Source organism: Caloenas nicobarica, chromosome 3, assembly GCF_036013445.1.
Source record: "Caloenas nicobarica isolate bCalNic1 chromosome 3, bCalNic1.hap1, whole genome shotgun sequence".
NCBI lineage: Eukaryota > Metazoa > Chordata > Aves > Columbiformes > Columbidae > Caloenas > Caloenas nicobarica.
The window spans coordinates 58,883,476-58,908,204 of record NC_088247.1 but is presented as its reverse complement, the minus strand read 5'-3'; the positions used below and the strand labels follow the sequence as shown (position 1 = coordinate 58,908,204).

Genomic DNA, 24,729 nt, shown 5'->3' with positions numbered 1-24,729 from the left:
GGTCTTGCAGGTTCACCAGTCTGGGTGATCAAGAGCCCAGAACCACAGACCACACTGCCAAGCTGACGTGCCCCACCACAAGCAAGTTAGACCACAATTAAAGGGAGAAAGAAAAAGGAAAAAAAAAACCAAAAAACACCACAAAACACCACACAAAAACACCACACACACACAGAAGAAAATAAGAGAAAGGCCCTTGAGAAGCTAAACATCCTACATAGAAAACTTCCTATCCCACACACACACACGCTGCTGCCCATATCCTGCCATAAAGCATAGGAGGTAAAGCCTTCTTTTCTGCTAAATATACATAAAGCCTCAACAAGAGGCATAATAGCAATCTTCAAATACTCAGGAGAGATCTGCAAAGAAAAGGAATCAGCTGCTCTTCCAGTTCAATGAAGACAGAACAAATTGTAACAGGCTTAAAGTACAGCAAAAGCTATTAAGACATCAGGAAAACCATCTAGCTAAGCAGTAGGATAAGTTACTTAAGTAGGTTTAGATTCTGAGAGTATTATTTCACTTCTAGAATAACAGGAAGCACTAGATCACTCTTGAAATCTTATTTAATAGTATTATAAGGTTAACAGGCTATAACATAAAATCTAGTATTTGAAAGACTTAGGTGTGTACTTAATTTTAAACCTTTGATCAGTCTCATTGATATCTGTGGCATTTCCCAGATCAAGCACCTCGCTGAGGTCTTGTCTATCCTGCACCACACAAGCAAACTCGCCTAAAACCAAACCAGTATAAAACCAGCAATTTGAACCCACAAAATATGTCGTATTAATATGCACAGAATAAGAATTGATATCCTGAGGCCTCAAGATGAGCACTGAGCTGAAGTCACCTGCACCCCTGCCTACTCCACCATAGGAAGAAGTGGACTGTTTACAGCGTTGTTAGTTTTGGGAGAGGCTTGTGTGCCAATAGTCTGAGATGAGCCTTCAGCCAACACTGTTTGATTCAACTTTGACCACACATCACCCCTTCCTGGGCTGGGTTTTATTGCAACATTTCTGGTTTTGCCAGGATTAAAACAATTTTAATAGAATAACTACGCATCCATTTCATGCGTTGAACAAAAATAACCACCATAAAATCCTAAAAACAAGTTAACCAACAGGAGTTGCCCTATGGCATTTATGCCATTAACTTTGACTGTGGATCTGCACATGGTTCATTCTTGCTTATCCATTCCTTGGGGGTAACACTTCCTCATCTTGTGTCAGGGAAATCAGCATCCTGGAGTCAGTTCCCAGCACAGTCTTGAATGGCCCCTGACCTCAGAACAGGAGTTAATGACAAAAGCTTCCAGAACCACCTGGCTACCACCCTCCTACATGGGGGCTCATCAGGGACTTGGACTCCAAACTGGACAGAAGCTCCAGTTTCTGTCTTGATGAGGATTCTGAAGTGCGAGCATTTGTTATTGCTCTGAATCAGAATGAAAAGTACTGTCTGGTGTAAAAATATTCCAAAAAGAAATGTTTGTTTGTTTTACAGTATTATAACTCCAATGAATAAATACAGCACAACTTAAATATCTTCACATAAGTCAAAAAAGTGATGACATAAGAATAAAATGAAATGGTTTTACTTTACTAGAAATATCCCCAACACACCATAGTTTCAAAATCAAAATGAAAATAGTTTTGATTTTTTTGACACTTCAGACAAGAACTCAACTCATCCCCAAAACATATTTACAAACTATTTTCCAGTGGGACACTTTTCAATCAAGAATGTTTAAGTCACCTCTATTACTAAATTATACATGCAATCATAGTTTGCAGTCAACTTTAATTTGTAGATCCCACAGTTTTTTTCCTGGCTGGAACTTTGCTGTACTATTTGAGCCTGAGTGCTGATGCCATCAACTAGATGAGTCACTTCTCACACAGTTTATACATAACTTGCAGGAGTGGCAGGCCCAATGTGAAGCTGAGCCAGAAAATAAAAGGATCCCAATGCATTTTACACCTTTTAAAGAAAGTAGTTCAGACAGCTTGCAAATAATGCTGTCCCACTGCTGGTGAAATCAGGACAGCAACCTGCCCACATTTTGCAGCTCTGGGGCTGGAACAAGCAAGGAAGTGGAAAGGTCTTTAGAAATGACTGGGGAGAGAGGCAGTCTTAGGAGTCTGAGATTGCTGGGTGGGTTTCAAAATATTTGGGACAAGGGGTATTGGAGTGCCTGTAGGACAACAGTGAGGCTGGCACAAAGCAGAGCTGCCCAGAGCACACGCATCTGTGAGACAGCAGGGTTCAGGAATAGGCATATCTTGCAAGTCAAGCAAGTGCTGGGATACAGGAGTGCTGCTGGGATAGAGCAACCTGATCGGTTAGTAAGCGTTACCAAATGCTGGCTGAACAAGTGTCCTTCTGTCTGGCAGCTACTCTTACTATGCATAAGAAAGGTACACAGGTCCCAGGAAAGCACAGTAGGGGGAAAAAAAAATCTCAAAAATGAAGTGTAAGCAAAGAGCAGAGCTATGCAAATATACAATATCCTCACCCTTTTGGACACTGAGGTTCAGTAATGTCCTCACACTCTTCTTCAACCCAGCTTGCCTCTCCTTAAAACAAATGAGTGCATTTTTAAGACAGTACATTCTTATTGAAAAATGCAAGTTTTTAATTTTATTGGATGCTTTTAAAACTATATTATGCCCTTGCTCTTTTCGTACAAATAAGAGTACATAAGAGAGACTGTAGGAATTTGTTGAGGAAATTTACCTTTACAAACAGTATGATAATTGACACAGCAATCTTGATTTTCCACACAATCATCTGAACAGGAACAATGATATTCTGGTCGCCTCTTCTCTCCACATCTGAATTTATTGCAGCTCCATATATGGGCTAAAAAACAGACAAGAGGGAAGGACAGAACAATGATTAACATCAGTGTAAGTGCAGAATTACTGAACTGAGTGTTAAGTTTTATCTCAAATGTGTACTCACTGACAAACAGTCCTGAGGTATCTTATGCATGCATAACATTACAAGCTTCAGCACTTTGGAAAATCATGGCTAAATAATGCAAGTGCACAGCCATCTGAATACGATTATGTAGCATATGGCTATAAATATCACAGATCAGAAGAGGTCAACAGAAATAACCCTTTTTACAGACCTCTTTAAATATGGCAAGTTATGTGGGTTTAATCTGGTAAATGCGTATTATAATGAAGTGCACAAACAACTCCCATAGAAAAACCCCAAACTTGAGTCTGAATTTGAAATGCCTAGAAAACACTGAGCATCAGTAATCTGTTCTGACTTGCACTGAAGTCACAATGGATTTTACCAGTCATCATCAAGCACTCCAGCTTCTTTCAGCGCCTCTTAGGCACAGGCATAATTCTGCCACTATTTGAGACTACATACATAAGCTCACAGGAAAACCTACTGACTTCAGCTTCACTGCTGTTTTCAGTATAGATTTTTTTTCCTGAATCAGATTGATTTTTCTGAACAGAGTAATCCAATACATCATATCATTCGAAGATGACCATGTTGTAAACACGAGTAGATCCTATGCAGTCAGTGAGGATTAACATGAATGAATTTACCAACTGAGTCAATACTTAAGTGAAGGTCCTAACATAGACAAGGAAGCCAAATTTAAATGTTTGGGTATAGGACAGTCAGTACACAATCTTCACACATGCCTAATAATTAGAAATCCCCAAAAGCATTCTCAGGAGGCTGATCTCACTTTCAGGAATACTGAACTTCAGTAATTCCACCAATGCCAGTAAATCTTTACTTCTGTGAGAGACAGAAGGATCTGTTATGGCTCTAGTTACATGATACTATTTGGAAATCAGAATTTGATTCTTCACTGACACTGAGGCTAATTAAAAAGAAAAAAAAAAAAAACACACACACAACCACAAAAACACCACACACCACAACAAGCAATGAATTGCCATTATTAGTGCTAAGACAGACTCTCCAATTTGTTTTTAAAGAATGCTTTAAACTGAGGGAGAGTGATATAATGAAACAAATGTTACCTTTCAGTAACAGTCAGTTGAAGCAGGGATCTGAGCTCAGTTTAATAATTCGGTTTCAAAAGCCAATATTGGAATTTTTAATTTCGGGGTGAGACTACATTGTTCAGTTTTACAAATACACATAAAAGGGGAGCAAGAAGAAAAATAGTTAACTGAAAAGAATGCTGCATATGGAATATTAAGGCAACACTAAACTAGAGAAAACAAGTCAAGTTCTGCCCCTAGTATTACTACTCAACACTAACATCTTTCCCTGTAAAATTTCCCCATGGTATTTTTCACACCTTTGCCTATCTGACCTTTGTGTTCTCGCCAATGATGAGAACTGCTTCTCACTTTAAACACTCTCCGTTAGTGCAAACTGTTTTGTCATCCTGCCTTGTCCCAAAGGCCAGCACATGACCCTTGCTTCACACTCAAGCTGCAGAGTGACAGGGCAGAGGGCCCGAGTAGGTGGGTAAAGAGCGACAGCAGTTTTCACAGAGCTGCTCTGTCCTTCCCTTTTTTTTTTCCCCACACAGGCGGTAACAGGAAGATGCAATATACAAAATGCGCTTCTATTCCTGGCTTGCCTGAGAACGTGAGATCTGTCCCTGATACTAGGGACAATGCGGGTCACTGTTCTCTCACCCCCAGACAGAGAACAAAAGGCTGGCTCAGACCTCGAGTTCCACTTGTCCCTCCTCTTAGCGAGGGGGAGGGGGTCCCTCGAAGCCTCTCTCTGCACAGGAGCTATGGGAAAGCCAGCCTACTGGCTGTGTCAGCTCCTACATAGTCTGGCTGCATGAAACACAAGCTTTGTTTGTGTCCCACAGCTGCACCAGAGCCCTGATGTTTCCCCTGGAGTCTCCAGTATTGCCATCACCACTGAGACTCCACCCGTGGTTGCAAGGGAAGGAGCACAAAGAGGGGGACACCACTGGCATGAGAAGCACCCTGCTGCTCAGCAGCCCACCGCTTGCACTCACAGCCCATCTGGCAGAAGTCAGGGGTGATGGGCACTTGACCACAACAGTACTCACATACACAAAGCTGTCCCATGTCACAGAACATGAAAGTTCACACCCATAGCTTTTTTTCCCCATCCTTACCTGGTTGTATACATGTTTCCTGGTAATCTAAGCAGCAGTTTCCAAGCTTCACACAATCTTTATCACAACGGCAGCTTCCAAAGGTCCTTTCAAAGCAACGACCTTTGCAGGTTTTCACTGTAATATTGGAATAGTGTTAGATGTCAGTGACTGAGCCCAAGTCAGTCAGCATGCAAAATAAATTAATAAGGTCAGCATGTGGAACACCACAGCTGGTCATTCCACAACTTACGGGATGTCTGCAGGAACAGTGACAGCCAAAAGAAAAGGAAACTCTTTATCCAACTAAGTGTTTACTTTCTCTTATTGAACAAAAATTTGTTTTCATCATATTGAACACAGGGTTCTGTTACTTTTTAGCAGGAACGCAGCGTTTCATTATTGGCAGAAACAAGTGAAACAGAAGACTACAACTCTACTTGTCACTGTCTCCACCTTTCTGTGTCACCAGAAGATACAAGGATGGTCATTCAGAACATGGAAGACCTCTGTCGGAGGAAATCTGAACGTAGGTTTTCAATAAGGGTGCCCTTAACAGTGAAATGCTTTTGCAGAGAACACTGATCTCCACTTTTGGGCCTGATGATTTCCACTTTCTACAAACAAACATTAATTAGAATCTAGACTGCACTGGCTATGCTTGCAACTCTCCCATGCTCATACCCTGTTTGAATGACTGTCTTCATACAAATCAGAGGAACCAAAGAAGCCCCAGTTCCACATCCTGCTGTACCATGGTTAAGGTACCATCTCAAAACACAGAAGGGCTGTTTCAAACCAGACACAAGAGACATGAACTTGATTGTACTGCTCACTGGCTCAACTTTTTGTTCAGTTTTAATGCAAAAAATGGCAGAGCATTCTTTCACTAGACTGAGGTTGCCAGGGAAAAAAAAAATAAACTGGTGATATGAAGCATTAATGCTTAAGTAGCTGGTCAGTCTGTTTCATCCTGTGCAATCACCAGAAGGGAATGAGGCAAATCCTTCATTCATTTGGTGCCTCTTCTCAAGAATCTCAAGGTATACGGTATTAGGAAAATGAGATAATAATAAGCCAGTATGGCAAAGCCATAATAAAATGGGAATTCTAGTGGAAAATTCATAATCTGCATTTTGGTTAAAAATAATTGCAGGACTCTTTGTTAAACAAATCAACTTTGAAATCATTCTAGATAGTTGCTCCCAAAGCAAAGTTTGATTTCTTAAAATATCATTCATAACCTTCTACCTGAAGAAACTTCACCATTGAAAAAACCCACATTTTTCAGGACAGAAAACAGCCAGAGGAATTCCACAAGAAACATTTTCAGACTACAATTTTAACAAGTAAAAAATAACTTGTTTCCCCCCCCATAATTGACTGGAAAAGATGAAAACCCAATGTTCCAGGACAACATGAAATAGAAATTGTTGGGTTTTTTTTTTTATAGTGAACTGAGAAAAAACAGCCACGTGACATCACCACAGTCATAGTTGGGATACAAGGAAGTTGCCAGACCAGACAATGAGTGCCAGGATCAGTTTACCTCCCAAGTCGGCACACACAAGTACTGAGTACACCTGAGGTTTATTTCCTGGTATTTTCATTCCCCTGTAACTGAAACTGCTTCAAGCAATGCATCCAATTCTCTTGCTGCAGCAAGAAAGGGTGGTATTCTAATAATATCAAAATTAATTTACAAAAAGAAAAAAAATGCTCAGAAAAATTACTAAAAGGCATATTAGTTACCATCTTTTGAACAGCTAGGCTTCAGGCCAAATATACATCCTAGGATTGTTGTTAACATGCAGACACAGAGTACCTGTGGGACAGGAAGGAAAAGAAATTAATCTTCAATGACCACTGAATGGTTTTGTAAGCCCTCATTTTATCTATAATGCTATATGATTGTACTGAAAACTATGAACATGCAGATTAGGAGGCTGATTTCACTGCTTTCACAAGCAGTTTTCACTCACACAAGTAGTTACGTTATTTGCAATTAGTTACTGTTGCATGAACATGGATATTCTAAAGACTGGGCCTGTGTATTTCATGTCTTATCAAATTATTTCACGTATACATGATGATATATTTCTTTCTCACAAATTAAAAAAAAAAATCAAAATATTTACGGTTACTCATATATAAATTTTATAGAAAGCTTTCTTTGTTCCACTTCTTCCTTCCTCCTAGGTTGTTCTAAGAAAGTGAAGTTTTGCCATTGACCACAGACTACAAACAGAAGGCATGGGCCTTAAGTGATACCTATAATTTTCTTAGGCAGGAAAACCTTTTCCCACTTCCTAGGATCTAGTTCATACTAGATGTTGGTCCACACCATGGTAAGCAACTGTGGGATGTCACATAAGACTGACCAGTGTCTTACACTGACCAGAGACTATGGCCATGTTTATTTTGGATTTTGAATGCATACAAGTCATCAAACAAGCACCATCTTGTCCTTGCCCAGCATTTTCGGGCAAGATCTAATGCTTACTCAAATACAGGGAAAGATTCCTTTTAACATCATTAAGTATTATATTTGGTTCATAAACTCTTCAGGAGAAGTGTATATATTGTAATTGCAAATACAGTAATTCAAGAGTCCAGGAAAGCCAACAATGCACTCATGATAGCCATTCTGTTCAAGAGTAGAATGTAATAAGGTAGTTTGCCAAAAGTCCTGAAAGAGAAGGCACTTCAATGCAGAATCTCTTATTCAGAAGTATTTGGGGAAGTATGGGTAGGGGGAAACATATATGTAATCTTTCCAGTCATTGTTTTCTGAGGAAAAATTGCTTTCAAGCAACACTTCAATAACTTTATATACATGTCTACACAAAGTCTCTCCCTTTTCTCCTCCTCTCCTATCAGCAAAAGCTGCCGAGTCAGATTTTTTGAGTATGATGCCTGAATCATGTTGTGATGTGCCAAAAACTCATCCCATTTTAAAATACAACTGATTATTTCTCAAGGTTATTTCTTTCAAGTCTGTACATTTAAGTAAAAAAAAAATATATTTGTGCTGGTTTTAACAAACATACAGTTCACGATACAATTTTCTTCACTAAGCAGTTAATAGACATTAAGAAAGCAATTTCTGGAATGTGTAGAATTGAAATTCAGATCTTATTCTGGATTTGTGAAGTGCAAATTATCATAAAACATGTTAATCAAGATCAAAAATATTACCCATATAGCATTAATGAAAAAAAGGGAATCATATCTCAAGGCTGTATGTCAAGACGATGGGACCAGACTCCTTTCAGTGGTGCCCGACAATAGAATGAGGGGCAATGGGCACAGACTGAAGCACAGAAGGTTCCATCTAAACATGAGGAGAAGCTTCTTTACTTTGAGGGTGACAGAGCACTAGAACAGGCTGCCCACAGAGGGTGGAGTCTTTCTCTGGAGATATTCAGGACCCACCTCGACACATTCTTGTGCAATCTGCTCTAGGTGTACCTGCCTTAGCAGGCAGGTTGGACTAGATGATCTCCAGAGGTCCCTTCCAACCCCAACCATTCTATGATCCATTGATAGACTGGCCCTGATGAACCTTTGGCTTATAATTCAGAATCAGGCAAGTCTGGAATCAGATTATTCAATGCGAAGTCTGGCAGAGAAATAAGTACTTTTTGAGTTCAAATCTCTCTCTGAATTGACAAGGAAGGACAGAAAATAATAAAAAGAATGAGGAAAAAAAAGAAGGCAGGCATTACCAGTGCACTCAGATACACTACAACTGATAATAAAGTGCAAGTCTCCATTAACCCAGCTGTCAAGAATGACCACAATGGCAGAGTCCTGCACTTGCCTTTTTTTTTTTTTAAATCATAATAACATGTGCCATATCAAAAACATTTTCTGCTAAGTCAGTATCAACAGTATTATCTTCCATGTAAATTGTTCTGACCTTTGAAATCTTCCGTATGAAATATCACCTAGACAAGAGTACATGCACAGCTAGGTAGGTAGCACGTCAGAAGCAGGATGTCAAACCTCAGCAAAATCAGTGGAGAGCACAAAACCTGTTATGGTCTTTTTAACTTACATATTATTTGGAAATTACAAATTGGTTCAATTGTTTTTAAAAAGCCAACTTGAGAACATTTTATTATTTTAGGGTGATGATATATTGCTTGTCTACTCCCACCAGGTCCTGCTTCTAAGATCAAAGATTAGAATGTCCCCTGACATGTAACCACAAACACGCTTTCAAACAAACAACCCCCACACCTACTCTAAGAGCTTTATTCCAATATCATCAAACAGCTACATCATCTATAGGACTTATGCCACCTAAGGCATCCTTGTAATGAAAACACATTACAGTGCCAGTAAATGGACTATTGATACTCCCTTATGGGGCTTCAGTGTAGGTAATGCATGTTTAAACCAGGAATTCAATTGTGACACCAAATTAATATAAAATTAACATCTAAATAAAACCTATTCCAAAGTGGTAGCATTACAATACTTCCCAACTAAAACTGATAAATCCTCACTAAAGTTCTCACAAATAATTCCTGACATTTTGACACCAAATATTACCCCAAAAAAAAAAAATCACAGTTTTTTATTGTATTCCAGATTTTCAGTTTTACACTTCCATGAACATAATTAATTCCAACAAGCAAAAACATGAAAGGATTATGTTCACTGAGGCATATGAATGTTCTTTTGGGTAGGAAATACTACAAAATGGTAATGCTACTTGATGCAATAGTGGAACTTGTGTTTCCTGCAAGCAATACTCTGGAAACCTCATAGAGTCACAAACCGCAGCATACTACAAATTTTCTTCATGTCTCTATTACGAATTAGTTCTTCTCTCAAATTTCTTACATATACACATGGGAAAATATGGTCCAGGTTCTTACCTGGTATACCATGTCCATCTACAATAAATGAAGATATGGGAACTTCTATTGACTCATTACATTCACGCCTTTGCTTTCTTAACGTTAGTCCCACTAGCTTAAATTTTAGGCTTAAAAATATTTTACTGCAAAATACTAAGGCTTCCCACACACACACACTTCTTTTTTTACCTTCTTTCTTCAATGCTTAAAAAAGAAGCCTCACAAAAATGAGGTAAAGCATTTGACAATGTTCTAGGGCAGTCAGCTTAATGTAGTGGGCTATACCATGTAATTGCAGCTTAGTGTTTAAGGCTTGGAATCAAAGCTTTGTCTCAAGTCTGAATTACTTCAGTCATGTAGATATTATCCACACAAATGTTCAGCAGGAACAACGTGGAGCAACTAATACTGGCCAAAAGCAGCAGCAGTCCTGACTAGACACAGCAAGAGGTATTACACTCGTAGGTGACCTATAGTCTTAGAGCCTTTGCACTGACAATCAGCTCTGCAGATGACGAGGAATGTTCAAGCTAGCTTTAAATGTCACCCAGGTACAGAAAGCCATCTCACTGCTGCAGCCCAAATGTGGACTAATTCACTTTGCTTCTTGCAAACTGCAGCAGGCAGGTTACTAATATTACCTGAATCATCTTACACACATGTAGCTCAGATTTGGGATGCTTCAGTCTGCTGTGTAAAGATTATGTATATTTATTTTTTTTTTAAATCTATCTGAAGACAAGTAGCTGTATACGCAGTTAAAGACTTACTATTAGGAAACTCATTAGAACCCTGCAGCATTCTGCTGCAAGCACCAAATTCAAGTCTCTAGCTACTACCACACTGTCAACATAACTCCGGCCTTCAAGGTTTAATCTGCCTTCTTAAGGAAAAGAAAAAACTCTTACCTGTTTTCTCTCTCCTATACTCTTCCCCTCAAAAGAGAAAGCAAGAGCTGACAAAAAGGTGCAATTATGAAAGAATATGGGAATCCAACATTCAGTAGGAAGGCAAATAAAATTAAAGAACCTGGCCTTGTTGTACACAAAAGCAGCACATGAACTTTCTATGGTCTGTAACTTGAGAGATTGCTAGGACAAAATGTCAGATTTGGTTTTAATATAATATCTAAGAAATGTTTTTAAACCAACACAGTAACAACTGCAGAGAAGGAAGTGTCCCTTTTTGTTTTAAAAATATTTTTTAGAAAGTTTGTTTTGGAATCAAGAAACATTGTCATCTAGGGATGAATCTCTGTCCCATCACTGCTTCCTTTACGTGGGAGGAAGCAATAAAAGCTTTGTTTTGTAAACATTATAGTGGCTGGGAATAGGTGGTTGAGTGTCTGGAAAACTGCAATTCTGAAAACATTTCAAAAGCCTTTTATTTTGAGCTAGGCAGATGGAAATATGATAACATGGTTAGAGAGCAGACCACTTCCGTCACTCATCTCTAGAATTGTAGCTGAAGATAATTTCTCAGCAGTGGTTCCGGGGAGCTGGTGGAGGGGCCACAGAGCCTGCAGGCACACAGGCTGCAGACACCAGACCCCAAAGAGGGTGGTCAACTGTACAGGTCTTAGGGACATACAAAGAAGTGTCTCACCAGCCTTAGGTATCGTATTTTACTCTTCCTTTACACAGCAAATGCTACCACCCCTTCCTTTTCACTCTTCCCTTGCTTTGTCTGCCTCTCCTATTCCCTCTCTTCTACTCTGCATTTTCTTTGGCAAAGAATGCATTGATATTTCCTCTAAGTAATAATCATTCTGAATCAAGTTTCTTTCTGCATTGGTCTTCCTCACTCTTTACCTACCATGTACTCTGTTGCTTTCCATTTGCCTTTCTTCATCCCTAGTGTTCCACAGCCAACAAAACTTGGCACTCCAAGGTTCCAGGCACATCCATTAACAACAACACAATTAACAAAGCAGCAATGCAAAGTAATGGTTTTCCATTCTAATCTCCATTATTGACTCTCACGGTTGTGTCATGTCTATCCATGAAGGGAGAATGTCTCGACTGGGTCCGTAATGCCAGTATTACAAAAACCCATGGAATTTTCCAAAAGCACTGGAATCTATGAAGGCCATACTATGTTTTCACTGTTTTGTGCACCTAGAATAGATGACTAATGACCTGGACCTTAACACTGAAATACCTTTGAGAAAGAATCTCATCTACAGAAGTGTAAAGAGCATAGTAATAAATAATGAATTTCAAGTAAGAACAGAGTCACTTTCTGTCTTTAAAAAGGCACTGTTAAAAAAGCAGAAAGCACACTGTACAGAAAAAAAGTCTTATCCACACTTGCCAAAGGCAGCATAATGCTTGTAAAAGTTATTTTTAAAGAGGGATAACTCCCCCCCACCCTGACAGCTCAGTTTTACTCAAAAGCATGGGATACTTAAAGTTTACCAAACTGAAAGGAGCACCAGCACAGCTACATAGCTAAATAAATACTCTAAAAAAAACAACCACCAAAAAACAAACAACAAAAAAAGAAACACAACAACAGAACCCCAAACCACTTATCAGCACCGAAACAAGTATACCACTTCCTTCTTGCACCACTCATCTCTTCTTTCCCCATTGTAAATATTTTCATGCTCTTCAAAGACATGCTCCTGTTGATCCACATTCCACACTTAGGACAACGAGGACATGAGAGCCTCAGCAGTTCTCCTCCTCCTCCTGGGCTCTAAAACACTGAAGGTGACTGAATTATCCTGAAGTTAGTGGATGGAAAAGTTGCAACTTAGACCCAAAGCCTTTTCAGAGCTGAAAAGATTTACTCTAAAAACATATAGGGATTGTTTTTCTTCTTAAAGCAGCACACAGAATGTCTACTCTCTCTCTGCTTCTGTTGAATGTTCAAGACTGTTATTACACACTATTGCAACCTAACGTCATTCAAAGGACAAGAACATTTTAAAGGTAGCTTGAGCTGCTGAAAGGTATTACAAAAAGCCTTCACAGAGCTTACCAAAGAGTGATAACTGTTCATTCAGCAGAAAATTATCAACAGAAGACATTGTTGTATTATAACTCTCTGAATACTTTCCAAAATTATTCAAACATCTGGTTTTTAACAAGAAAGAGACAAAAAGATACAGAGTCAGCATCTGGCAGCTAGGATCTAAAATATTTTTCTTATTTGTTGCTTGTCCAACTGTAGAGGTACATATTCTCCTAGAAGGCAATAACACATGAGGTGTTGTCAAAGCACACATATTTTACCCCATCTGTTTTGGTTTTCAATGTATTTTATGTCGTGGGAGAATTTAGAGATAAACTAAAGTGCAACTATATGCTAGACACAGAGAAGAATAAATAAAACTTCTGCTTAAGTTCTCAGAAAGCAGATAGCAGTTGATTCTGCTATTTAATCAGCAGGTAGGTTCTTGTCAAAACCTAAGGATAAACAGGACTGAAAACTGATGCTGATTTATGAGAAAAGTATATAATGCACTTTCAAACACAATTCTTTTATTCAGCACAGCGGACTATAAACACAGAATAAAGACCACCACATGCCATCTGCTTTAGTGGCACACACACGGGAATGCACAGTTATATAGAGAGAAGCAGCTGTCAGTATTATGCCAACTCAAACCTGTTGTGCAAATAAGCTGCACTTGACCCATGAATAAAATCAAAACTGGAGAAGAAAATATGACCTTGAGCCATTTTCATGCTCTTCCTATTCTTGAAAACAGATTTTTGGAATAAAGCTAAAGCTGTTCCAACTTGTAGTACTGTCATGAGAGTTGTAAGAATAACAGCATAAACAGAGACTGCTTCTACTGCTTACTGATAATATCACCCAATATACCAAGTAAACCTATATTCACGTCCATTTTTTGATGGCAGATGCTGTTGCTACTGCCACCATGACAGCAATATTAGGCTGAGCAGGAAGACACAACAAACTGAAAGAGCAAGTGAAGAAATCCTGTAAAACACTCTAAGAATGTCAAAATGTCAAAAATCGCAGAACCACAAAGCAGTATGGGAAGAAGATGAAACAAACCAAGTTTCAAAGCTATTCACTATGGGTCTTGACTAAGCACACTGGTATCGATCATAGGCACATCTTTAGCCCTAAACCATTTGCACATTTTCCCAAAACAAAATCCAGAGCTGACAGAGACCATTATTTACCTCTGCACCCTTTGAATACAGCCCCTGAAAAAACAAAAGGCAGACTACTAAATTCTTCACTTCACAACATGGAAACAAATTTCAGCCAGAAAAGGACTCAAAAACTGGCCCACTAGACCACACCAGAGATAAAAAAACACAATGAAAGATAACTGGCTGAGTTTGTATTGACTTTTTTGCAAGAAGCTGTAACATTATACTTTTTGTTATTCTATGAACAACCACCAACCTTTAACACAAACTTGTACCCAAATACTACCACATATTATAAATCACTATACAGGTCGATTTGCAGAACTGGGACAAGGTTCATGCTCACTTGAGTTTCTTCAGAAATGCGAATATTTCATCTTTTCCCATTACTTCCCTTTTCTCCTTAGCTAACTTATTTGCTGTTAAACAGTTAAACAATAGCCTATTTGCCAAAAGTCCTTACTTATACCACTTTCCTTTGTCCTCCACCACATCCCAATCACAACAAAATCCACTGCTGCCTTATAAGTATCCTTAAAGGAAACTTTATACAGCTGATCTTTGCAACACTTGTGCATGAAAGTATTTTTAGCTTCTCAGTGCAGAAAATATGTATTTTTTACATTCTTTTGATATCTTTCCTGTCCTGTTTTCAAATTACCATTCCAACATTGATCATTATAAAACAGCTTCTCTAAAAGTCATATATTCTACTATTTCATTCAAATGGGACACTACTGAGATGCAACACACTGCCAAATTCTGTCAGACAAAACACTCTTTAAAATAAGTTTAAAATCCACCATGCATAGCGTACAGTCACCATGATGTTTGCCAATATATTAATTTCCAATATTGGCTCCAATGTAAGAAACTTTTCACACTTTTCATGTTTTCAAAGCCTTTAATTTGCTTCGCTCCTCCTTTCAGCTGAAAGCAACAGAAACGTAGCTCCCATGGTAGGTCAAATCAGAACAATTCACTCCTTGTGTAAGACTAGATATTAGTGAAAGAATGCAAAGGGAAAATTTTGAAGAGCAGGGGTTAGAAGGAAGCCTTGCATAATTTTTATACTGTTTGCCTTGCCTGATATCTCACAGTTTTAGCACAGTAACTAAGTTGTTCTGAATTCAAGTTAATAATTGTCTCTACAGAAAGTCTATACATTTGAACTATTAATATGTTCCTTATTATTTTAGAATCAGAAAGTCATGCAGAACCACATGGTGGTGGTGTTCAGACCAAGAGCACACAGCCCCCCGCTCCCAGGAGTTTGGCTGCCTGTGCTTGGGGCCAGTTCTCTGACACGGTTTCAGCTGTTGACAGCATTATTTGAGAAACCTCAACCAGCCTCAAAGACAGCTCTTCAAGAACAAGCTAGCAGAAGCCTCCAGCAGTCACCCCTCACCTTGTCTTAGCCAGGTCTTGCCTCTGTCCCTGCCTGAGCTGTGACAGAGCCATGCTGCAGTCATGTCCATCCTGGCCAAGCACTCTATTGACCCTGACCCTAACTCACAGACTTCACATCCTTCCTTGACCTCAGACCTGTCTTATCACTATATACTCATCTGGCAATCTAGACTATTGGTTGAACCTGGTTAGCATTCCCAATCCTGCTTTGCTCACCTTGCTTAGGTATGATGAGACTGTCACTTTTTAATGAGGCCACCGCCTGTGTCTGCCTTGTTGTCCCTCCTGGACACAGTTTTACTTTCTCTTTCAGCACTACCTGCCATCATCTGGTGCCTGACATGTAGACAAAGACTATTACTGCAAAATTAAAGAAATGTGATGAAAGCTCTAAGGCATGGACTGAGTCAGAGCTCTGAACGCTTGAGCAGGAAATCTGAGCACACATGACACTAATCATGGCCCCAGTTACTCATTCATTTTACCTAGATGGACCAAATGGCTGATCCTAGCATACTACAGCCCAATCCATCAGCAGATAGTCTATACTCAAATTCCTAGGCTCAACGTGGATGTTTTCAGGCAGGTAACCAGCCAGCAGTGTTGACATAGGCACACAAGTCACACAGCCAGGTGTACTTCAGCCTGTACCAAGCTTTGCACTCCAGCTGGAGTCCAGGAAGCCAGCAGCACTCACACACTGCACTGAGGGGCGACCGAAACATTCCAGGTGGCTTAAATCCTCCAGCTCAGCTACATAAGAGAGCATCCTGCAGCCTGTTCTGAACTCCACACTGTTTCGTCTATGCTGAATACCTGAACTACCCAGATTAAAGCAAGCTGAGGTATGCTTAGCAAAGTCACAATCACACCTTTGACCATGACACAGCCACACCCAAAGTCAACCTAGTTTGTCAATAATATTTAAAATTAATTCTGAGTAAAGGTATAAACAAAGGCGGTCCCTACTCTGCCTTGAAGATTTTTATACAAGGTTTGGGCACGAACACTTTCCTATCATTGTCTTTACTCACATGAGTTATGTTTATTCCCAAGCCTGTCTGATGAGCATAAAGGGAAAAATCCACAAGTTTGGAACCAGCTTTCTGTGCAGCCCTTCCCCAGGTAGTCAAGACCACACTGCAGCAAGAGCAGAAGACAGATGAGTTCATCCAGTGATCACATCCCTCTCAGGAACCCAAACCCGAGAGCAGAACAAGTTTTTGAAGAGTCTGGGCCAACACACTACTTCAACAAGTCCACCTCATTTCCCACCTGCTCCCCCACTAACTGCTCCCCCACTAACTGCTCCCCATCTTACTTTCTCTTCTACATCTGCTGTTGGAGAAGGAAAGATTAAGTTGACAAGTATATTAAATAAAATAGGCATTTTTCATCTTTTCCGGAGAAAGAATATAGAAATGCATTATTCCAAGGAAGTACTAACCTATATGAAGGTTTGGGCATCCTTGTATTTAGGAGGAAAACAATCAGCATTAAAACAACAAAACAGGCATGTAATCTTTCAGACACCTACGTAAGAAAAGGTTGTTTCCACACCTTCATCTCTGTGGGGGAAGAAAAAACAAAAATACAAACAAAGCTACAGCTGTCTCCAAAATCCTGACATGGCACACCCATCTTTCCCTGTACAAGCAGAAAGTCAGCAGCTATGGGTTATTTTGGAAGGAAGTGATGAAAAACTTTCAGGACTCTCATATAAAATACCTTGATAGCCAACAAATATCTCTTCTACAGTCAGACTCTCTCCTGACTGCAGCAATAGCAGATATTGAGAAGAGTTACTCTCCCTTAGGCAGAGGCTGTCTCACTTATTTGTGATTTATGGTAGTTTATGATTCAGACCTTACACATTAATTTTAATATAGAGACTAATGGACAACTAGAAACAGATTTATAGAATAAAGCTAGAAGGGATCTCAACAGGGTTTTAGTCCAATCTCCTGCCCAAAGTTGGGTCAAAACCAAATTCAGACCTGCCAACTCGTGGCTTTGTGCTGTTAAGTCCTGAAAACTTCAAGGGTGGAGAAAACACAATCTCTCTGTGCAACCTTTTCCAACACTTAATTATCCTCAAAGTGATTTTGCCCCCTGTATCCAGTAAGAACCTCAGTTGTTTCAATTTATTGCCATTGTCTCATTTCCCCCACTGTGCACACCAGTACAGAGCCTGGTGTCATCTTCTTGATGACATCTCAGAGGTATTGGAAGGCTGCTGTTAGGTGTTCCTCACCCAAGCCACCTGTTCCCCAAGCTGAACAAGCCCAGGCCCTTCAACCACTCCTCACAGGAGTAGAGCTCCAGCCCCAGGCCACCTTGGTGGCATTCTGCTGAACTCACTCCTGTTGAATTCATCTTTCCTGTACTGGAGGGCCCCAGCCTGGAAACAGGATTCCAGGTGGGATCTAACAAGTGCTAAGTATAAGGAAAGAAAACATCTCTCGGTTCACCAGTCCCAGGGTACAGCCCAGCACACTTAACTTAGATAAAAAGACAACCAAGATCAGTGGAGAGGTTCCCAAGGATGCCATCTTTATGGTGGTATCCTTCACTGGCTTCAGTTCACAGATGATTACAAGGCCTTGTCCCACCTACTGCCTCAGTCTGATCCTCAGGCCAATAGAGAGTTCACTAACCATTCAAAAGAAAAAGTAATCAAACCTACAGGAGTGCAACTGCATATCCTGGACGGCTTCTCACTGCATCTGCAAGACATAGAGCAGCTTTCTGGGAGTATGAACCAAGAGTTATACTGTCTTAATTTGTTAAGTAAAACTATTTCAATTCACAGGTATTATACAAGTACTAGCTGACCTCTTGGTGAATTGCAGAAGGCAATTGAATAAAAGAAAATTTCAGAAGACTGCTTAGTGTTTGGCACACGCATAAAACACTAGTCTTAAAAAAAGGACTGGACTGCCTTAATGAAAAAAGTATAAGGAAAAAATAACCCCAGTCTTATAGAATATTTCTAAGTGTATTACCACCATATTTTTTAAAAATTCACAATTTATTATCTTTATGCTCTCTGAAATGCTTGAGTTATTCTCTTTAGAGGAGACTAACACACTTTCAATGTCTCAGTCTGGACCTTACCTGGAATTTTTTGATAATTCTTTTTCTCATCAGGAATTCTCAAGTTGCAAAAACTCCTTACAAAATTTTCTAACAAAAGTGTCAGTTTAAATGAGTTTTCCAGTTCTGACAAAGAAAGCCTGAAACTGTCAAAAAGAAACACTGCCTATTTTTGTTACCTTTTCCTCAGTGTTTTGGCTGTTATAAATGCATGGAAAATGTTTTAATGGAACGAATGAATCAGACCAAATGCAAAGCCTGAGAGTCGTTGTCAAGTCGGAATAGAAAACCTCAAACCTAAGCAAGAGTTACACTGCCCTTGGGCAGCAGGATGCTGCTCAGTCACAAAACAGCAACGGGTGAGCCTGGAGAGACCACAAACAGGCAGACAGCTCCTTGGGCTTCGAGGGATAAAGGTACGAGCTCGGAAAACTGGCAAGGCACTAAATGAAAAGGTGTGCACAGAAATTAGATAAATGGACAAAAGGATCACCATCTCCCATGATTGCTCAAAGCTGGATGTTTTAATTCTGTTGCCTCAGGGAAGCACCATGGGTTAGTGAAGCCCTGTTGTCCCATCCCACCGTTTCCAGAATAGTCTCTGTGCAGCAGAGACAGAAGAGCAACCTGTATGGTATGAAAACCTACAGCAGAACTTAAAGTTATGCCTGCCACAACACACACTGTTAGAAGTGGAGGTGACTATAGCGCTTCTTATCTGCCTACATCCTCCCTCAACCAACACACATTCAGCTAACAACCAAGTACTGCCACATAACACAGAGACTTCTGGAGCAACCAACAGAACCCATGGGTAGATTCTACAGGGTACAACCTTTTGTGCATGGGAATTCTACAGTTTGTCTCTAATTGGGTACGGTCAGGTCATGGACGGAAGCTGGGAACATCTAGGTTGTGTTCGCGAATTGTGCAAACATCTATGGGTGGCGAGTACACGGACAGGGAAGAGGGGAATGCAAACCAGCCTGTGCTTTCCAGGAAAATGAAAAAAGTAATTCAAGTATTCTCTGATCACCAGAAATGCACTCGTCAGTTTTTACAAAAAATTCAACATAGAAGAAAAACTGGTTTGGGGTAAATTTATCTACCCAAATAAAGAAAGCAACAGTGCATACAACTAAGGTAAATGCAGGCAAACAGAGTTTACCTATGGCTAGTCACTTATAGTTTCACATTGCCCAACCCAAAACACTAAGCAGATAAGTCTACTCACTTCTTTTTTACACAGGGACAATATCATCAATGCATTATAAATGCACTGGCTTGTGAGAAACAACAAACTTAGATTCAATCTCCAGTTTTCCACTTTCTAACATATTCTTATTTTACTCAATCCAATATCACCTGCAGTATTTACAAAGTTTTTCAAGTCCTCTCTGAATGTTGTAAATTATCTCAGTGTCTGCAACAGCCAAAACCAATATTGCATGGGTGTTCATATTTAGAAGTTTAAAATTATTTCTGTATAGTTGACATATATTTCACTCTGACACTTCCGTCAGCACAGGATGAACGTTTTGCCAATTCTCAAAGAACAGTAATGGTTTGGAAAATAAGGATTTAATTCAGAAGAGTAAGTACCTGCAAACCTTTTAACTCGTGCTGAACTCCAGTCTTTAAGTGGCTATGTATCTCTAATCATTTTGTGGCATTAGAGCCTAAAAAGCTCCAAGCAACAATAGGTTTTGAATAGCATATAATTATTTTCCACTATTATTACCTATTTCTAAGCCTGAAAAAAAGCTGAACTGTTTTCACCATCCAACTGTGATGGCTTTTACGGCACGACCTCAACTCCCCAGAAGACAACAAAGTAATGACACAAGCTACAAACCGCTATCTTTATTTAAGAGGATATTTCATCAAAATATTTGCCAAAAAGTCTTCTACGTGACAACTACCATAGACCCTCATATGAATTTTGGTATTTTTCTTATAATGTTCTGACAAACTTTGACATACAACTTACCACACATCATGCCAGAAAGTACATCCAACATGTAGTCACTGTGATACAGTAGATGGCTCATTTGAAACAGTAACCAGACTGCAAAGCTATAGGTAAATTTGGAAAGGCATCTTGATCCTTACACTTTAATGCATTGAAAGAGGACTGCTTATATATATATGTATAGTGATAAAGACTACGGCAGCTCCACTGAAGCTTCCTTCCAAGAATGCTGCTGTTCTTTTACCTTAATAATTATTTTAGCCTCACAATGATCACTCCAGGCAGTCTGGAAGTTCTTATTTTCACATCTCTACAGGAAGGATAATTATAATACAGCAGAATAGCTAAAACTGGAAAGTGACCTACCTGCTAACAATGGCTTTGGCCACCAAGGCCTTCGAACCAGGGCTGAAAGGGGCTCCAAGTAGCACTTGGAGACAAACTTTGAATCCACAGTGCTTCAAATTCAGTGACATGCACGTTTCTATACTTCTGACATCCTTTCAGCTCTTGAGCTCTTTTTAGCTTTTCCAGACATGTTTTCCTGTTTTAACCCGGTTTTGCCTTCCCCAATGTGCCCCTATACCAAACAGCTAAAACCACATGCTAGAAAACGGGACAAACATCAACACTACAAAATAATTGAGACGATTCAATCCTGAGCGCTGTCAAAAGAGTAAAATAAATAAACTGAAAAATTACAACCCCCCTTTCAGGCAGGTCGCTGTCTATGGGCGATAACACAGGCGAAAGCACCACACTTCTGTCCAGAGCCAGCTCCCGAGGCGAGATGGGCAGGAGCCGTCCCCAGCACCACCGCCCTGGGCTTCCCGAGGAGCCGCTGGTGCCGAGGGCGGCTTCCCCCTCCCGACACCGCTCCAGGCCGGCGGGACAGACTCCCCAGGACGTTCTGGAGGCCTCACCATGGGCTGCTCTCTCATCCCCGAGGGGCCGGGGAGAGACTTATCCCCAGCCCTGCGGGGCAAAACACCTGCCCGCAGCCGCACCGCTCCCCCCGCACCCACCGGCGAGGGGAGCCCCGGGGAAGGCCGTCAGCCCTTACCAGGGAGAGCACTTTGTAGGTGTTGGGGTCCTTGCTCTTGCCTCCCGGAGCTTTCTCCGGCTCCTCGGCCACCTCCATGGCCGGCAGCATGGGCACGGCCGCAGCCTGCTGCCCGCCGTCAGCCGCCCCTATCCCGTCGACACAGTCCTCATGGCCTTTCCCCACCGCTTGCCGCCCGCTGCCCTGCATGGTCCCCACGGCTCTGCTCTGCTCTCCGCCCGCCGCCGCCACGGCTATTAATAGCGTGGCAGCCCGACCCCGCCCCTCCCGGGAGCGCGGCCGCCGGCGGCCCCCGCTCCCCCGCTGGCACCCCCGCTGGCCGCGGCCAAGCAGAGGGAGCGGGCTGTTCCCCCCCTACTCCCTCCCTCCTTCCCTGCGGGCCCGTTCGGCTGCCCCCCACCTCCCGCCCCCTCCCCTGCAGGTGAGGGCGGGCCGCGGCCACCCCTCCCTGCGGGCCAGAGACGCGGGGCCCGGGGCCAGCGGAGGTGCGGTGGCAGCTCGCCGTGACATCACGCCGCTCCAAAATAGCGGCCGGGGGAGGGCGCCGGGCCGTGTTTACCAGGGAGCGCGGAGAAACTTTCCGCCGCCCGACCCTCGCCGCGGGAAGCGGGCGGAGGCGGTGCCACGGCCTTCCCCGAAGGCGCCCGGCGGCCCCGGCGGCGGCACAGGTGTGCGCGGAGGAGGGAGGTGCCGGGGCCGCCGGCCGCACGCAGCCAGCCCCCGGTGCGTGTTCGCAGCCCCAGCTCTGCTCGCCGGCGGCTGGGCTCCTCCGCAGGCTGAAGGCGCTTCTCTCCCCGCCTGCCAGGCTTCACCCCTCACGCCCACGGATACCCGCACACGGGGCATCGGGCCAGCCGGGTAGCCGCACAACCGGAGCGGGAGCTCAGCCGGCGGCTTCAGTGCACTTCTAGGGGACATTTCTTCCTCGTTTGGGGTGACTTTGGGCTCACTGCCTCCAGACCGTGCTCAGGGGATGTAGTGGCACGAGGATGAAATCCACCATTGGGTACCCTTCTGGGTCTTGTATTTAGACAGACACCACGTTGCTCCACATTATCATCTCGCGCTTGTTCTCACTAAATTCAGCCCCACTGTTTGGCAAGGGAGAGGAGCACTGTTGGCATTTTTACCGACCGTGTCTGCTCGTGAGGAAAGCCAGTTGGGTCAGTGTGTTTGGTATGGCTGTTACTGCGGGACCTGAGTGTACCTTACACCTGCCGGCTCCGGGGAATGTGTTACTCGTCGTTTCTCCAAGAGATGTGAGAGTGTTCAGTAGCATCAAGACTTGCAAAGTATGCTTAAGCTTAAACTTCCTAAAATAATCTAATTTTCCATTATTTCTTAAATTATTATAAGATATATATTGACATTAGACTTTCAGTTCTAAGGTGATGATGATTTTGGTTTCCTTGGGCTTGAGGAGTCTATGGCAGATTTATTTTAGCTGTCAATGTACTCAGAAAAGAGTGGCACTTCCATAGTTTCTGGCAAAATCTGTATTTTCTGAAAAGTAGCTACAGTGAAATGAAAATTTCCTTTGGAAGTGATTTTGATCCCTGTCAAAATGTGGTTCCTCTGTTTTCTATTTCAGTTGAGTTGCACAGTCAAGCTGCCACTACAATTTTCCTTTAAAAATAATTGTAAACATACAGCATTTCTATAACTGCTGGTCTGCAGTGCAGTGCAGCTCACAGCATGTTGAAGGTTACTGTAGAGCTGCCTGCATACGCCTGCTGTCATCTGCTGAGGCTCCATCGGTGCAGTCTTGAGAATTTCTACACTAATATTTCACTTGAGTGCAAAGAAAATAAAAAAGTAACAGAGACTGTGAGAACTAAGCTCTTAAGTCTACAGTAAGAGTCTCCTTTATTCCATTAATGCAGCATTTCAAACAACTGTCCAGCTGAGCAGCCAACTTATTATATGTTCAAGGATTTTGACATTTGAACTATTACAAAAATGTAAAAATGGTTTTGTTTTGGTCCTTTTTTACAAATAATGAAAACTTTATTTTTCATTTTCATGCTTTCATATGTAGAAAGATGTTTTCTGATTAATTTTAAGAATAAGTCAAGTAGAAATTACCTTTCTTCTGTAAGTCATCCACTCAAAAGTTTGAATACTACATGCTGTGTACTGATGATTCAATGGAAATCATGAATAACTACATTGCAGACAAAAATGTATCTTTTTTTCCATAGAAAGAAAGGATATTCTGCAGCTGGAACTAACTTCCAAGTTGTTCGTTCAGTAACTATTCATTAACGGTTACTTTCCTATGTGCAAGTAGTCATGAAACACCCTCAATTTTATCATTTCTTTCTGTGTCAATACAAATAGCTAAGGTGCTTCAGGCTAAGTGTGGATAATAATTAACCAGTGTGGAAAATAATAAGCCTACCAGTGAGAAGTACACTCATTTCAGCTGATTGACAGGGTGTCAAGCTACTCTAGACAAGAGGAGAGTGGAAAATCAGAAAGGACTGGGTTTTGCTGCTGAAGAAATCAGATGAAAAGTCTTTTCTGTTGAATATTGGAAGAGATGAAACATTTCCAATATTAAACCTTCAGAAATCTACAGCTGCTTGATCTCTTTGGGAGGAAATCGTTAAATAGCAGTCAATACCTTTTTAACAAATCTGTGACAAAAGTAATCATTTTTCAATGAATTAAGTGCATGGGTTACTGAGTTTGAAAATCCAAATTCCAAAGAATTGCCGTGGCTATTTCAAAAGCAACCAAGAAGCCTTTGAGGAAGCCAGGGCTGCTGCCAGCTCCAGCTGTGACTAAAACAAGCTGCCTCACCAAATGTCAAGGGACAACAGCACCAACACCAGCTGTGTTTCCAGACCTTATCTGTAAAGGGAGTCATCAGAGATTATAAACTTTAATTTCTCGTTCAGCTGATAGTGGATTCAGGGAAGACAAATGAACATAAATTATATAGTAGGAGAGAAAGGTAACCAGACGGAGTTTTCCACACTGCTGCATCTCAGAGCTTGTGACACTTCTGACTTGCATTTTTTTATCTTGATAAAATCTCCACCAAATGTCTGTTTCTTAGAAAGACCAGAGCAAAC

At 41.3% G+C, this 24,729-nt stretch overlaps 1 protein-coding gene across 1 annotated transcript in view; it reads right to left on the bottom strand.

Annotated features, from left to right (window-relative positions):
* The window catches only part of ENPP1 (ectonucleotide pyrophosphatase/phosphodiesterase 1), a 55,607-nt gene extending 33,752 nt beyond the window's left edge, over positions 1 to 21,855 (bottom strand). The window contains exons 1-5 of the mRNA XM_065632607.1: positions 21,650 to 21,855; positions 6,854 to 6,926; positions 5,123 to 5,239; positions 2,746 to 2,871; positions 2,525 to 2,585 (exon numbers count right to left, since the gene is read on the bottom strand). Coding sequence (XP_065488679.1) covers positions 2,525 to 2,585; positions 2,746 to 2,871; positions 5,123 to 5,239; positions 6,854 to 6,926; positions 21,650 to 21,838 — 566 coding nt within the window. The 5' untranslated portion in view covers positions 21,839 to 21,855. The remainder of the gene's footprint in view (positions 1 to 2,524; positions 2,586 to 2,745; positions 2,872 to 5,122; positions 5,240 to 6,853; positions 6,927 to 21,649) is intronic.
* Positions 21,856 to 24,729: the final 2,874 nt, after the last annotated feature.